The sequence below is a fragment of the Bombus huntii genome, chromosome 13, assembly GCF_024542735.1.
Source record: "Bombus huntii isolate Logan2020A chromosome 13, iyBomHunt1.1, whole genome shotgun sequence".
NCBI classification, from domain to species: domain Eukaryota; kingdom Metazoa; phylum Arthropoda; class Insecta; order Hymenoptera; family Apidae; genus Bombus; species Bombus huntii.
Window position 1 is genome coordinate 10,922,114 of NC_066250.1, and position 16,567 is coordinate 10,938,680.

At 41.6% G+C, this 16,567-nt stretch overlaps 1 protein-coding gene across 1 annotated transcript; it reads right to left on the reverse strand.

The window, feature by feature from the left end:
• Window positions 1-14,151: 14,151 nt before the first annotated feature.
• LOC126872667 (nuclear transcription factor Y subunit gamma-like) lies at window positions 14,152-15,949 on the reverse strand. Its single transcript, XM_050632793.1, has one exon. It carries the CDS (start codon window positions 15,284-15,286, stop codon window positions 14,333-14,335), a length of 954 nt encoding a protein of 317 aa, XP_050488750.1. The 5' UTR covers window positions 15,287-15,949; the 3' UTR covers window positions 14,152-14,332.
• Window positions 15,950-16,567: the final 618 nt, after the last annotated feature.

The window sequence follows — 16,567 nt, forward strand, 5'->3', positions numbered from 1 at the left end:
ATCCGTTCTCAGCCGCCTGAGTGGCTCCGAATCGATCACTCCAGCCGTTCTCCGAAGTTTACACTAAGTATAAACAAAACCTTCTCCCACTCCAACGAATGGAAGAATATAAATGCTCGCTTCAAAATCATCCAGTCAGTCTAAAAAAAAAAATTTTCTTAACTAATCCAAGTATCGAAAGTGTATCATCGCGAACCGAAAAAATTGTATAAATTGAGTAAAAAATAAAAAGAACTTTATCTCCTTTTCGGAAATTAACAAGTTCCTTATTTTTATCTTAATTTTACACGACATTTTTGGCGCTCCGTGCCAGGATCTATTCACTTCAGTGCAAACGAAATTACGATTTCGGCGTACGCGCATCATTGAAGATCGAAGGATCAACGGACCCAGTGCGAATCTTTGCTACTACGAAGCCCTGCAGCAACTTTCAACGTTCCACTACGGTGAAACTAGACGAGAGGACTACGGTCAGCGCAGAGCAAGCCTACGAATAAGATTCGGAATCTAGAACCAACCAGAGAGGAAACATCCCTGAGACTCCTCAACGGTCATAGCTACTACGGTAAGCTGAAAAATCTGGATTCATTTTCACGATACCGTGTGAGAAAACCCAGTTTCTCAAGCGCTTCGAGTCCAAATAGCAACAGTAGTTCAGAATCAATAAGCTCAATTAGAATCATGCCCACATCACGAAAAGACAAAGTCGAAACTATTGAAACCGTTTCTACAAACTGAGGAACGGACAATTCGATTCGTGTCATATCCGACGTGATACAAAAACAAATTGAAATTCTTGCGCAACGTGTAGAAGAGACACAACGGACGGCCGACAGTGAAAATAAGAAGCGTGCAGCGGAAATAGAACTATTAGGCAAAAATATCTCCAAAATAAAAATAGGACGCGACGCTACTACAGAACTAGGCTCCCTTATTACTATGGACGAATCTGTTGCCGCGAGAGATAGAACTTCCCCACCATGCGTTCCAATTCGAACAGAAGAAGGCAACCATCCCTCTTACGAAGACCGTCCACCGCAATTCGCCTCTCCGAGCTTACGGGCCAAAGACGCGATAGTATGTATTCCGCAATTAAACGGCGAAGACAATATCGGAGTAGAAGAATTCATACGCGAAGTACGCGAATTACGAGCCATGTGTAGCGAACCCACGCTACTATTAAAAATGATCAAAATCGGGAAAATCACGGGTAAAGCCGCAATGGCCATCTGCAATATACCGATATACGAATACGGACACCTGTACGATGCCCTAAGACGAAACGTAGCCACCCAAGACTCTGTTAGAGAACATCAAGACCAGCTACGCGAAACGAGACAGCGTCACGACGAAAGTGTGCAAAGTTATATCATCAGGTTCCGCAGAGCACTCAATAAGTTACAATACAGTATAACGAACGAATACCGTGACGAAATTACTAGACGAGCTATGAACGACAGGATTTTAAAAGACTCCGTGATCGATTTTATCCGAGGCCTGAAAGGCGAAAAAGGACAATTACTACTCGCCAATCCACCATACAATATCCTTGAAGTCGAAAAGAAAGCCACCGACATCGAGCGATTCTTCAGGGAAGATCGAAATCGACGACCAAAATCAATAGAACGATTACGACTCCCTGAGCAGCAACGACTAACAACCAATAATCCTAATCCGATCACTAAAAAACCAACTCCAACGCCCAATCCAATGCCAAGAAGCTTCCGACAAACCGAACAAATACCACTTGCCCAAAGGACACAATTAAAATGCTTCAAATGCAATCAGATCGGACATGTCTCCAATCAATGTAAAAATTTTCGAACACCCAGCCAATTTCCGAGACCACCAGCAGTCCACAATCTCGAGACACACAAGGAAGAAATAGAGAAACCAATAGACCAGACCTACGAATTAACGCCACAACAGGAAGACTACCCACAGTACTTTTACGATCCGACGGACAGCGACATAAATTCCTCATTGACAGCGGAGCAGGAATTAATATACTCAAGCGAAGATGCGTATTACGACCAAGAATAACAAAAGAACGGAAATTCTCGATGGGACACTCTAAATTTAAAACCAACGAACACGCTTTGATAAAACTATTTGGCAAAACTCTAGAATTTTTTGTGGTAGAAGACAACTTTCCAATTATAGAAGACGGCATACTCGGTTTGCCAGCCCTATCTAAATTCAAATTTGAACTCTCGAATCAACAATTAAAATTTGACAATAATATACTTTTATTGCAACAGGAAAACGACGTACCTCCAAAACAAGCAGTGTCAAAAACAGTCTACCTGGAAGGAAAACCGACAACGATATGCTTTATCAATGGCGGTGAGTGCCCAGCCAAAATGACTAATTTTATCGAAAATTCAAATACGTACGATCAAGTCTCCACGTTTAAAGATTTAGTTAGACTTTCGCATATAGAGAAAACCCTCCGTGAACCAATCGAAAAGATATTGCTGTTCTACCTCGACGTATTCAATCTAGAGACCGACTTATTACCATGCACTAACCTTGCTAAACACACAATAACGTTAAAAGAAAATAAAATCATTAACACAAAATCTTACCGATCGCCTGAATGCCATAAAGAAGAAATCAAACGACAAATGGACGAAATGCTACAAAAGAACATTATAGAACCATCTGATTCTCCTTACAATTCACCAGTCTGGGTAGTACCAAAAAAGGCAGACGCCTCAGGGAAACAGAAATGGCGAATTGTAATAGACTTCAGAAAAATAAACGAACTAACTGACCAGGACGCATATCCATTACCTGACATAGACGACATACTATCACAACTACGGCAACGCAAAATTCTTCTCAGCCCTCGATTTATCCTCCGGATTCCACCAAATCCCAATGGACATAGACTCTAAAAAGTACACAGCATTCTCCACACCACAAGGACACTATCATTACAATAGGATGCCATTCGGTTTAAAGAATGCACCTGCAACATTTCAACGCATGATGGATACCGCGCTAAGAGGACTCATAAATAAACATTGCTTCGTATATTTAGACGACATTATAATATTCGGACAGTCGATTGAAGAGCACAATAGCAACCTCGCGATAGTATTGCAACGCCTACGCGAACTCGGACTCAAAATACAGCCGGTCAAATGCGAATTTCTCAAACCAGAATTAGAATATCTTGGACGTATAGTAACCGCCGAAGGTGTAAAGCCAAATCCCAAAAAATTAGAAGCCGTTAGCAATTTCAAACAGCCACGTAATCCCACAGACATCAAATCGTTCTTAGGACTAGCAGGTTATTACCGTAAGTTCATCAGAAACTTTTCTAAGATCGCGAAACCATTGACCGAACTTACAAAAAAGGAGACACCACTTCATTGGACAGATAAAACCCAGGAAGCATTCCAGACATTAAAAGACAAACTCTGTTCATCACCCGTACTAAAATTCCCAGACTTTGCGAAACCATTCACATTAACGACTGACGCCAGTAACGAAGGTATAGGTGCAATCTTATCACAGGACGGACATCCATGTTGTTATATCTCGCGAACTCTAAACCCACCGGAACGAAATTATTCCACTACAGAAAAAGAACTTTTAGCAATAGTATGGGCCGTGAAACGCCTCCGACAATATCTGTTAGGACGGAAATTCCTCATCCGAACCGATCACCAAGCACTAAAATGGTTACAGAATTGCAAAGACCCCTCATCACGCTTGATGAGATGGCGATTAAAACTAGAAGAATACGAATACGACATAGAATACACGAAAGGAAAAGATAATACTGCAGCCGACGCACTATCTAGAATACATGTTCTGACCAGACGACGCGAAAATTTGAACATAGAACTCGATAAAAAATATCACGATTGGGAAAAATCTACCTACGCGTTACCCAAAATTCTCAAAATGACTCCGAACCGTAAATCTTTCTATCAATTATCCAAAACAGAGCTAGGAAATTACGACAGAATCGAATGGTTAACCAAATTAAACGAAATTATTCATATAAACGAAAAGATAGGTATAGGCGACGACAGTTTCACAGAGACCGAAAAGAACGCGATCAAACAAATTTTACTATTCCTGAACGACACCGTAAAAGAATTAAATTTTGCATGGGAACCAATTCAAACATATAGCGACGAAGAAATAGACGAATTATTGAAAGAAAATCACGATTTAGTAGGACACCCCGGTATACAAAAGACATACGACCGCATTCGTGAACGGCACAGAGTACCAGATTTGATGAAACGCATACAACAACATATAGAATCATGCGACACCTGCCAAACATCTAAAACTACACGTATCAGACCGCGCGAAGAACCTTGTATCACCGACACACCCCTCGAACCAAACGATAAAATTGCTATGGACACTTGAAAGCGTTAACACATACCCGGAGCACACGAGGTTTGCTTAACATCATAGGTTCCGTATCGAAAAGTCTGTTCGGGACTCTCGACGATGATGATCTTACGCTCATAAACAAAAATGTGGACAAACTATTCGATGATAATAATAAAATCAAGACCATAATAGCTAATCAAACAGCACTTATTAGAAAAATTGTAAACTCAGAAAACCTAAACCACTTAGAGAGATCATATAGTGATATATTAAAATTACAACAGCAGGCAAATATCGATAGATCTATGCCTAAGATGATCATGAAAGTCGACACCGCAATGCAAACTTTACACTTCCAATTAGATGAAATACTTAACGTCATGATATTAGGCAAACAAGGAATAATTAGTCCACAAATACTTGACCCCAATGAATTCATAGAAAATTACGCCAAGGCAATAGGTAGCCAGATGTACAACACCGCGATTTCTGCCAAAACCGAACATTTTCAATTCATACTCGACATCAGTGATCTTAAAATCTTCACAATAGATGACAAAATATTTTTCAAAATCATAGTACCTTTAGTCTCTAACACAGAATGGAACATATTACAAGTATATCCTATCCCGAGTAAAAGAAATGGAGTATTTTTGGCTCCAGTAGTCGAACATCACATATATTTAACTTCAGGTCTTTCATTTATAAACGCTGATATCGAGTATTTCAACAAACTTTGTAAGAATCGAGCCGGAACCACTATATGCAAACAAACACTACCAATCCATGACAGAAATTCAAGAACCGATTGTCGCAGCGAAATAATAAATTTCAAACCACACATTGAACATTGTCAAATAACTGTACTTAAGATTGAAGACATTAGCTTTATACCGCTCAAAACTAGCAACTGTTACATTGCGATACCAGCAAATCCGATAGAAATAGACACAATTTGCCAAACGAAACATACCTTACAAAAACTTGACAAGCCTTCCATCATAAGAGCTAACACTTCTTGCGATATATTGTACAAAGACGAACACATGCGTATAGGCGAAACAAAAAACGAAGTCATATACGAAATCAAAACAAAAACCCTAGCGCTCAAAACAAACGATAGTTTCACTCATCTATTAGATAAACTCGAGCGAGCACCGAAAATAATAGATAATTTACAAGGCTATAAAACAACGATCGATAAAATAGGCGACGAGATAGAAACTCTTAATTTCGAACACAGAATTAAAAATATACAGTATTGGGGACTAACCACGCTCCAGATATTAGGGTACATAGCATTAGGCATACTAGGTATATATGGATTAAACAAAATAGGGGTATTCAAATGCATCAGGAAATGTATACCGAACAAATTATGTATCAATTTATTTTGCTGCCGAAATGAAACTGTAATCAACAGCCACAATGCGATAGCCCCACCAGTACCACTCACCCTGGGCTCAACACTCAACATCTATATTCCAACCAACACATACTACTCAGATGAAGAGGAGGAATCAGCTGTAATTTTCAAGCCACGTCAAGTCCGATTCCACAAAAGTCTTCTGAAGAAAACTTGAGGGATCAAGTTCAATCTAAGAAGGGGGGAATGTCACAGACGAAATTCGAGCAGCTGTATATAACAAACCGAAATTCCGAACGCCTTATCGCGTGTGACCGTCCGGTCAGCATCCGTTCTCAGCCGCCTGAGTGGCATTCGATCACTCCAGCCGTTCTCCGAATTTTACACTAAGTATAAACAAAACCTTCTCCCACTCCAACGAATGGAAGAATATAAATGCTCGCTTCAAAATCATCCAGTCAGTCTAAAAAAAAAAATTTTCTTAACTAATCCAAGTATCGAAAGTGTATCATCGCGAACCGAAAAAATTGTATAAATTGAGTAAAAAATAAAAAGAACTTTATCTCCTTGTCGGAAATTAACAAGTTCCTTATTTTTTACCTTAATTTTACACGACATTCTTAAGCGGTCGAGTGCGCGCGAGAATAGCATCGCGGATCGGCATTTCCACGGTGAGGATTGTAAAACGGTTACGCAGATGATGGATCATACCCATGGACCGTAGAGACTATCGTGAATGATGGATCAGACACACATACGCGTTCTTCGCTCTTCCGATATTCTTCGTAACAACTGCTGCGATCTCGTCATTGGAAACGATCTCGGGAAATTCAATCGAATATCGAGGAAATTTATAGAAAGCTACAGCTGTGTTCGAGTATTATTCTAGAGAAAAGTGGTTAACTCTATGAGACTAACGATACAATACGTCTCAAGATAACTTTTAGGAAAATGATTGTACCTTTAAAATTCTTTCGACACTTTTCGGTATATTCTTGTCATTGATTCTGAAAGCATTTGATTAATTTGCTGGTTAATAGGAAGTTGGTTAAAACCGAAGTTAGTTAAAGAAATAAGTAAACACGAAACCCGTGGATACTCTAGACATGTGATTCTACCTGCACGCGACAAAAATATTCATGATCTGAACAAGGAAAGAAGTGTTGTTAGATTCGCGTCATGCTGCAAATGAAAGATTTACAGCTCGAACCCAATTATCTGTTACATTACATTCTCAGGCACGTGTAGGCTGAACGTCATGATATATGAACACAAGTATAGAAAGAACAACATGGATATTTCGCGCGAAGAAAACGAAGCTTCACATATACAGTGTATAACCACTCGACAGTATTTGCTCACGAAAAATACGAGTTGTTAAAGTCTAACAAAAATTACGTATACAGTGGCAAAGAAGAAAACTGTTATGCCGTTTACTCTTATTTCTAATTGACAGAAAGTGGTCAACGAACAAAGAGCGCTTTTTCTTATTCTCTGTACCTTCGCGAAGAAATCACAGAAATTCTCCAAAATGCTTCGTATCGACTAAACAAAGAAAAAAAAATGGCAGCTGCTAAGAGCAAACTACCTCCGGAATTTTCTTGGTTTTTAAGTGAACCAGGAAGAAAGAAGGGAAGGGTTAATGACGCCGAACCTGAAGGGTGGCCACGGATCGTTTGAAAGGGGCCACGACAACCGTTACGATTCAGTCGCACCTGTTCCTCTTCCTAGGTTACCACGCCGAACCATTGCGCGCTTTTACGAGCGTTCCCGCGATAGTTTCCTGGCACTTGCTCGTCCTTTCAACGAAGGGTCGATCGGTTAATTTAAACTCTCGAAGGCTTTGTCCAGTCGGTAACATCGATAAGCTTAAGTCGAAATACGGATTTCTCGTAAATTCAGAATTTTATTGCCACCAGGATGTATATGGAGACGACAGATGAAGAACACGATGTAAATTAGATTTCTTGCTTTTATAGAGAAGCAATTTTTAAATTGAACACCAGTCGTCGATCGGTTCTGTAGATCGTTTTTAATAACAAAGTAAATTTGGTTAGTCCATAAAGGTTTGTTCGTGTGAATCTTCCCATAGATCATCCGTAACGTAAATACCGCTATAACCGGCTGCAGATACATTTTCCTTGAACATGTGGCGGCACTTGACAGTAAACTTCCCAACAGTTTACGTCGCGTGACGCACGACACAAGGACCCTATACCTGCGGACAAGATGATTGCCAGATGTCGATACATTCGTACCGAATATTTCCAGCTAGCCTAAGGACCGCTATAAATCTTAGGATTTATTTCAGCTAAGGTCCTCCAAAGAGACAAACAGTCTTTGTTTATCAGTCTCGAAGTCGACCACCTACCACGGGGACACACGAGAAATCTGCTATCTCTCACGTACGACGCTGCCCGCTAGCAACACCCTCTCAAGGGCAGCTAGCATCCTTTTCCAACGACCAACACGAATTAGCCAATAAACATTAACGTACATTTCCCTCACTTTCCGAACCAAAGCTTTTCTCAACGAATTCGATGCCTTCGCATCCTTAGACACATCCCAACGAGTCTTCCTCCGCAGCAGCATCGCGACAAAAATGTCAGTTTATTACCGCGAGTTACCGCAGTATATCATGATCGTTATACTTACACGGTTCGAGCCGAATAATTATCTAAGCTCTCGACATCTCGTGCAATCATTGTCCGCACTCGCAGCGTATCTCGAATCGTAGCTATCCAAGCTCTATCTTATAACCGCGCATTCGCGAACCGAATACAATCGCGAATCCTGCATCAAGTGTACTCATTGACATTAGAGTGAATAAACATTTATCGTTCAAGAAATCTGAGTTTTCCTTCCGACCCTATCACGACATACCACCTCAAATTGGTGACCCCGACGTGATTATCCCCGAGTACTCGTGAAACGTAACACAATGAATCTAAATCAGTTCGAAATGACCAATAACGCCCATTCCGCACGTACGACGGCCGGCGGGGACAACGCAGACTCGATAAACGCCCTTCTCCGCGTGCCACCGTTCTGGTCTGACGACGTCGACTTGTGGTTCAAGATGCTGGAAGTGCAGTTCGAAACTGCCCCGATCACTAGTGACCAAGAAAAATACCAGGTCGTCATCGCGAATCTCGACAAGTCGCACGCGAGATTAATTCGAGACGTATTCGACGCCGCACGTTTTTCAGTTTCACGGTTCGTTCGGGGTCACAGTAGCGTTCATCTTGGCATAAAAACGCGCTAGAGACGATTTCTCATACATTGGTTAAAGTTGATGTGTGTTTCGGCGAATTGTCGTTTGGAGGAGCGATACACCTAAAGAAACGCACATATTCATAAGAATCTACGTTTCGTATTCTTCGTATCGATTTCTTTATTTTTATTGGTCGTATCATGTTCGATGTAATAGTTGGTTTTTTAGCTAGTGAATTAACAAGATTTAATAAGAAATTTAGTACAAATGCTCCATGCGTCGTGTTTGATATGTCGTTGTTAAACTCTCATTTATAGGAAATTCAAAGCTGTATTTTCTCACCCAGCTTAAACCTTACGAACTCTTTTCACGCGTTTCACCCGTCATTGAACGAAACGATGAAAACGTTCATCCATCCACGTCTCTCCAGTAATAATCCAATTAACCTGTTTCCCCAATAAGTCGAAATCCGCGATCAAAACGTGAGATCGCGAAGAAAAATGCGCGCCCACTTTAGGATCGCGCCATCTAACAACGAAAGAAGAAAACTTCGTGAGCCAGCAACTACTTTGTCCAAAAGTGGCTTTATTCGAAAAGTCTGCTGTTCAGCGTGTTCGCGCCAGCAGCACCAGAGATCCCTTATCACGGACCATTTAAGTAATGAGCCGGCACTTAGCAGCGCCGCTTGTCTTTCATTCTTCTCGTGTCTCTGTGATCGTCGTCGCCGTCGTTGGTGTCGTCGTTGGACCTGTGTCATACTTCGGCTTTTTTTTCTTTCATCCTCGCGTCTCAGACTCGGTAGCGTGGTACGGAAGGAGGGACGGGCACCGAGCTTCGAGTGACAATGAGCAAGCGAAGAGGAACGGCCGTCTACTACTGGGACCCACCATTAAAGTTCGTGCTTCTTTCGGAGCACGTCTGCACACCCCAGGGCTCCTTCTCCTTCGCTAACAATGCCACTTTGCAGACTTCGCAGTTATCTTCAGCCGGACGACCTTCGGCTGAGGCTTCCTAGCTGGCGTGCACCAGAGACACTGACCGAGAACCCTCTTGCTTTTGGTCTTTCGTTGCCAGTTGACTCATTCATAGGGAACACCATTGTCGGAGAATTAGTTTCAGAACGAAGGAGAATTGTTGGTGATCTTTAGTTAATTTAGAGCGGAAGGTTTCGTAATTTGTAATTTGTAGTTTACAACAGAAATTCCTATTGTTTATTAGGGAACTTATGCCGCAGTTCCTTACATTTGAGGGAGGTCTATGGTAGAAATTTTTATGGTAGAAAAATATCGTAGGAGTCAGCCTCCATTATTAATAATACGGATACAGCTGTGCATCTTTTACTTTGTAATTTTAACACGAAAATATCCAGTGATCTTCGGAGTATTTGAAAACATTTTGGAAACAATTAATTTTTAACTTTTTAAAGTTTAATTTCAAAAATGCCTCTATGGGGTGAGCAGGTAAAATCAAGCAATAACGAATAAACACGTCGAACGTAGTTAAGTGGTTAAGAGCACAAGAAGACAGTTCTTCGCATACCCGTCGACACTCGGACTATTCCTTCTAGCTCTCTAGGAGAAAATCGAGCATTCCAATTCAGCAGAATCTTGAATTGTCTGGAAGCCCTGTCCGTCTGAAGCGGAAACAACCGTTGAGCGAAAGGACGAGGAAAAGAGAGAAAGAAGGGAAACGAGAAGCGTCCGGTGACGTTGCAATTTTAATCGTCCTCCGGTTATCTCTTCTGGGCACACTGCGATAGTGTGACACAACCGGTAATATTAACTTGGCAGACAGCTGTAAAAGTTAGTCGTGGTGATAACGTAGCATAAAGAATGGCTGTGTCCTGTGTCATCGAACGATCGATAAACCGCTAGTTATCAATGTCCAAGCTAGATCTGTTGTTCAGAAAAGAAAACAAAGGATGGTCGACCACAGAAAACGGTACACTTTCTTCCCTAAAGGCCATTCTGCCAGATGTGGTTAATCGAAGCAGTAGCTCAGATGTAAACTGTCCTCTTCTCTTTACTCTTAGTTAACCAATAGTTGGGCGAATCACCAGAAATTTACAACAGGGGCCCCAATCGGTGACCTGGAAATTCTTGGGCCTGGATACCTGTCTAACGAACACCTGTCTACTTCGATCAGTGTTTGCGTTACCGTTGCTTACCACCAGCCAAAATAAATAATTACAAAGCATGATTTAACACTAACTCTACCAGGCCTGGTCAAAAGGCCGTGTTTCAACATTTAATTTAGAATTGTACAGTCATTGTTGTTTCTTCTCTTCTTCTAACTTTATGTAGATTTTTACGTTAACAAAAATTGAGAAATTGATTAGTCGGATAATATAAGAATTTACATAAAGTTGGAGGAAGAAAAGAAACAACGACGAACGCACAATTTCAAATAAAATTTTGAAACCGGTCATTTGACCGGGTTTAGCAAGGCTAGCGTTAAGATAATAAATTCGCACTCTTATAAACCGATTTATAGAATACTGCTCCCACTATAGTAAAATGAAATATACTATAAATAGACGAAGAATTTCATATGTTGCTTAAAAACGTTTCTCGCAAAGAACCAATCTTTAATCTAAATATATATATATCCAAATTCCGGAATATACTCTGCCCGTTCCCAAATCTCATTCTATGCTAATTTGATTATCTGAAATCGCAGTGCACGAGTTTCAAGATCGACAGCTAATTTCGTCTGTGCCCAACCTTCATTATTCTCTTCTTCTCTGTTATTTGTTCTCGAAACAAAAGTTACGATACGTCTCTGTAGTTGCATACATTACAATGTTAACGGTTCGTTCTCCAAAATTTCGAACAGCTTGAACAAATCTCGTTCCAATGGCCTGCCAATCAAGCCTAGTTGTGGAATAACGCAACACGCACAATATCAGCCGCATCTTCGTAGTTTGGTACATTAAAATAGTCAGTGGAATATAGTGGCATAGATTTGACTGCGAAATCCTGGGACACCCTATATAAGGAAAGGACCCTATCAAGGGAAGAACAAGATTCGAGTAAAACCTGATCGAACAGTAATATTCGTTGGAAAAACTTGTTAGATGGTAATATTTGCAGGAAAACATCGTCGCACGATTACGTTCACAAGGGAGACATGGTCACACGGTAACATTCGCAAGAAACTTTAATATGCCAATCACGCACAACGTCTGGATGCTTTAAGAAACAATGATCTTTCTATCTGCCGAAGAGCACACGACATTTTCCCACGCGAATCAAACTCGCCACGCGATAAAAGACCCGCCACTGGCCAAAAAACTAAGCGAAAGAAAAAGGACAGAATTAAAGAACCGAAGAGAAAACTCAAAACGGCGTGTCCGTTGAGGTTAATCACAGTGTTACGACCGTTCGCGGAGAGACACGGTCGCGAGGAAAACGCGTCAGCGAGAGGCGTAAATTCTCGCTACGATTCGGTGAATCGACGCCGCGAAGTAGTCGTTCCCCTGTTTCGGTTAAGATAACAGAGGTGGTTAAATGAATATGACACAGCAGAGTAAGTTATATTTCACCGTTTATTCCAACAACTTATAACGAAGACAGTTACGCTGGTGTGTATGTACGAGATGAGTGAGTGACTGATCTACGGGTGTGTATACCCGGTTGAAGGATGTTGACCGTTCGAAGGATGTAAAATCAGTACTGTCTTGGGAGACGATGCTGTCTCGGAGGAAAGCTAAGGATGGGTGTGTCTAGCGCACGGGACCATCGGATTTGTTGGTGACGATTTTAGTTAGGAGAGTGAGGGAATAGGCTTCGTTGTTAATTGGTCACACGAAGGGTCTTAATCGTCCTCGAGAGAAAGTGGTTAGTGAGAGGAAAGTTGCAGCGTACGTGAGAAATACTAACTTTCCCTTGTCACGCCGTGGTAGACAATAGTCTTTGGAAATTCTTCGGAAACAGACGTTTGTTTGGTTTGAAGGACCTTTACTAGGAAATCTATGAGATTTATGGAAGGTACTTGAGACTGTTGAGGGTACGCAGTGAGTATCCGAAGACATCTGGTTGCCATCTTGCCCGCGGTGTGTGGCCTCGGCTAGGTAGAGTGTTACGCGACGTAACACACAGTGATTTGGCCGACGATTTCGGCCAATCTGCATAACTTAACGCGCGTTTCCATTCGCTAGTAATTAGAGTCGGCGATGCTTACTTTGTCTCGGTCGGCAACGAAAAAGATAAAAAAGAAATCCGATTGACCAACGATAAGGGAACTTTCGAGCAGAAACCACAGATCCCATCTCGAGGAGTATGTATCGTCTTTAACGAGCCTTATTTTCGCTTTCGAGTTGCGTGTCACGGGAGGCGAGCATATCTATATTCCCTTTGTAACTTGATCTGCACTGCACTGTGTGTATTCGATAATATTTTTCGCGAACGTGCGTGCTGAATTTGCTGGGAGAATTATTAGGTAAAACGGAGAATATTGCAATTTCTACACAAAGGGCGTGTCACGATCTTTCAGCTTGGTCACAAATTAATATAGCGTAGTCTATATAAAAAAAAAATCTTACTAATAAAATTATTATACGATTTCCTGCGTGCACGACGCTCGAGGAATAAACGAAAGTGTAATTTTCATTTTCAAGGTTCGCGTCACAAAACATACGCATTTACGGATACATCTCACCACACAGTATCGTATTGTGATTGCAGACACGTGTTTGATCGGTAAAAACGGGACACGCGGTCGGTGAACGCTTGCACGTCAAGTACAGGACGTGAATTTTTGCGTTTCGTCCTCCAGGCCGCGTGAGAAGAAACACTAGACAGGCCTCTGATATATCGCACGGGATACGGGACACTGCGTTTGTTCCAGACGCACACAGATAGGCCACGCATGGACGAATGAGAACTTATATTCCGGCACAAGGATAATCTTGATTGAGGATAGCGTCGCCAGATTATAGAAATTAATGGTAATCATCGTTCGACCGCGAATCCCGCGAATTCCCAGCTACCAGGAAAATGCTTGTTTTTCTTTTCTTTATCAATACCTAAGTAAGTTTGAAAAGTTACATGTACAACAGCAACAATGTAAATATGGATGCTGTTGACATTTAGGAGGGAAAATGTCGATGACTATGAGAGTCCTCTTTCCATCATATATATAGTTCGGATTAAAGGATATTTGTATCTCAATGTTTATTTGCACTTTTAGAAGTTTCTCTTTGTGTATCTTGTTTGACTTCCGGATTTTCAAAGATAACAGTATCTTAAGGATACAAACTTTAAACGTATATATTTTTCACACCTTGTTCGACCTTCGGGTTGAGTAAAGTACGGATTATGTACAAAGGTATTTAAAGCGTTATAAATCACAGATTTACCCAGCGTGGCATAAAACGAAAACTCTACTCACCAATGTCCTTGATACGAAGTCTTGACGAGTTTCACAGTGAAGAGGAACTGTATAGCGCACACGAGGAGACAGCAGAGGTTTAGGGAGAGGGCGAGTGCGCACAGCGCTAACGTCACCTCGTAGACAATCGTATACTCTTCCGGGCTGATCAGGCTACTCGGCGTCACCGTTAACGGTGAGATCTTCAGCAAGAAGATCAACGAGAGTAGCGCCAGTAACAACGACACTAGACACAATAAACCCAAACTGGTCAACGTCTCTTTCGCGCCAACCTCGTGGTCCTTGTGATTCCTTGACAGGGACGATGACCAGGAAGCGTTCAAGGGGTACGCCGTGGAACCGGGACCGGTTAACTGTCCCCCGGTAGTCGTACCCTGAAGAGCAGGTGCAGGCGAAGGTGTCGCCTGACTGGGTAATCTGGACAGTCTCGAGATATCAAAGCCTCCATTCGCTTTAGGTCTGCTGTCCTGGTGCAGCGGCGCCGGGGATATCACCCCCAATGTAGTCGACAGATTATTATTATTGTTATTGTTATTCCCACCGGCAACAGGACTGACGCTGTTCACAGAATGCTTCGACGTGGACAACGTGGACAGATTAAGAGCGTGCGAGTGATTCAATCGTTGAGAAAGATTGTTCACGCTCAACTGAGAATGATTCAAAGGGTGTCTGTGAGTGGAAGATGGCGTGGTGGCAGCCTGATGCACGTTGGCTCTTTGATGGACCACCGAGTCGTAAACGTCGACTCCCCGTCCTTGGCTGCCCCCTGTCGTTCCACGAACGTTGCTGTTTTGGTTGTAATGATGGTGTTGCTGTTGATCCTGTTGGTGACCAGAATGATGGCGGTGGTGGTGGCCGCCGTGCAACGAGCCCGAGCTCGCCTGGTAGTCATTGTGCTGGTGCCTGGAGCCCGCTGACGACGGTTGCCCCGTCAGGATATGCTTCAGCATTACTCGACGCTGGAATGCCTGAGGAAGACTGCGCTTCTTCCTGCTCCTCTACATGGCGCTACGCGGGACTCGCTTCTGAGCACGTCTTTCTCGTTGGAGGCTTCTTCTTTTTTTTCTTTCCCAGTAGAATTTTTACACAATTCTTTCTCCCTTTTATCATTAAATTACCTTTAATTCTTAACGATCTTTAATCTTTGTCTCTTCTTCCCTATATATATATTTTTGTTTACTTTTCTCCGTAGCGAATTTTGTCTTTCTGACGCAGGATTAGGTTCCTGGACTTAGGGAGTTGCTACACGCCAGCTCCACCATGGCGACGGCATTCACTAGGCAGCCTACATAGCCACCTTTCAGCTCACGCTTCGGGACACTTTTTTCGCTGAGATTCTCCGCGATGAGGCATGAAAGCAGAGACCACCGTCTGCGGAGGCATGATTATTCTATTGTTCCTTTTAACGAGTAATCGTTTTACTCGAGTCCTCTTACTAAACCGTAAGTACAAAAGACTATTATACTTAGATAGGTACTTGGTCTCAAGAACCAACTTATTTTGGTCTTTCGATTAAGTTCTTAATTAAATGCTCAATTAGATATTCATAAATATATCTTCATAATATTTCCCTCATCTATTTCTTTGACATTCTAGCAACCTCGTTAAGACGTCCGCCGTAAGGTGTAATCAGCACACCTTTAAGCTAGTAGATATTTGGTAGCAGTTCTCAAGTCTTTGTGCAATATAGCACAATTGAGTTTAACCGAGTTTAATCCCTTTGACCAGCCAGCTTCCAATTTCATTTATGGCATAATCTCCTGACAATTTCATGCCCTTCAGAAGAAACACAATGTCCTATTATCGTTTTGTGATCGTTGAATATGATCACTCTAGCGTTTTAATCTCCTTTCTATGTATGATGCGGGTATACCGTTTTCTGTTGTTTTTAGATTCAAGTGACGAAAACTTATGAAATGATATTTTAAGTTTAAACTGATCAATTAATTTAATTAATTGATTTATTGTAGCAACAATGGTAAATTGTTTAAATAGAGAAAGAAATTTACAACGAAAAATGTATGAATGTAATATTTGAAATCTAAAATGATAAATTATTGTGCGAAAATAATAAAACTCGCAATGTCAGCACATGGTTTCATTAGAACGTGTTTAACGAGCGTAGCGTAGGCGTGAAAATGAAAACGTTGAGGCTCTCGTGGTGTAAAAAGGCTACATTCCTCATAAAAATACAAGAAATGAGAGGGAACGTTCGCCCTTGAACACATAAA

What these genes read in the sequence shown, in the direction of transcription:
- LOC126872667 (XM_050632793.1), bottom strand. Translation starts at nt 15,286, where the DNA reads ATGCTGAAGCATATCCTGACGGGGCAACCGTCGTCAGCGGGCTCCAGG.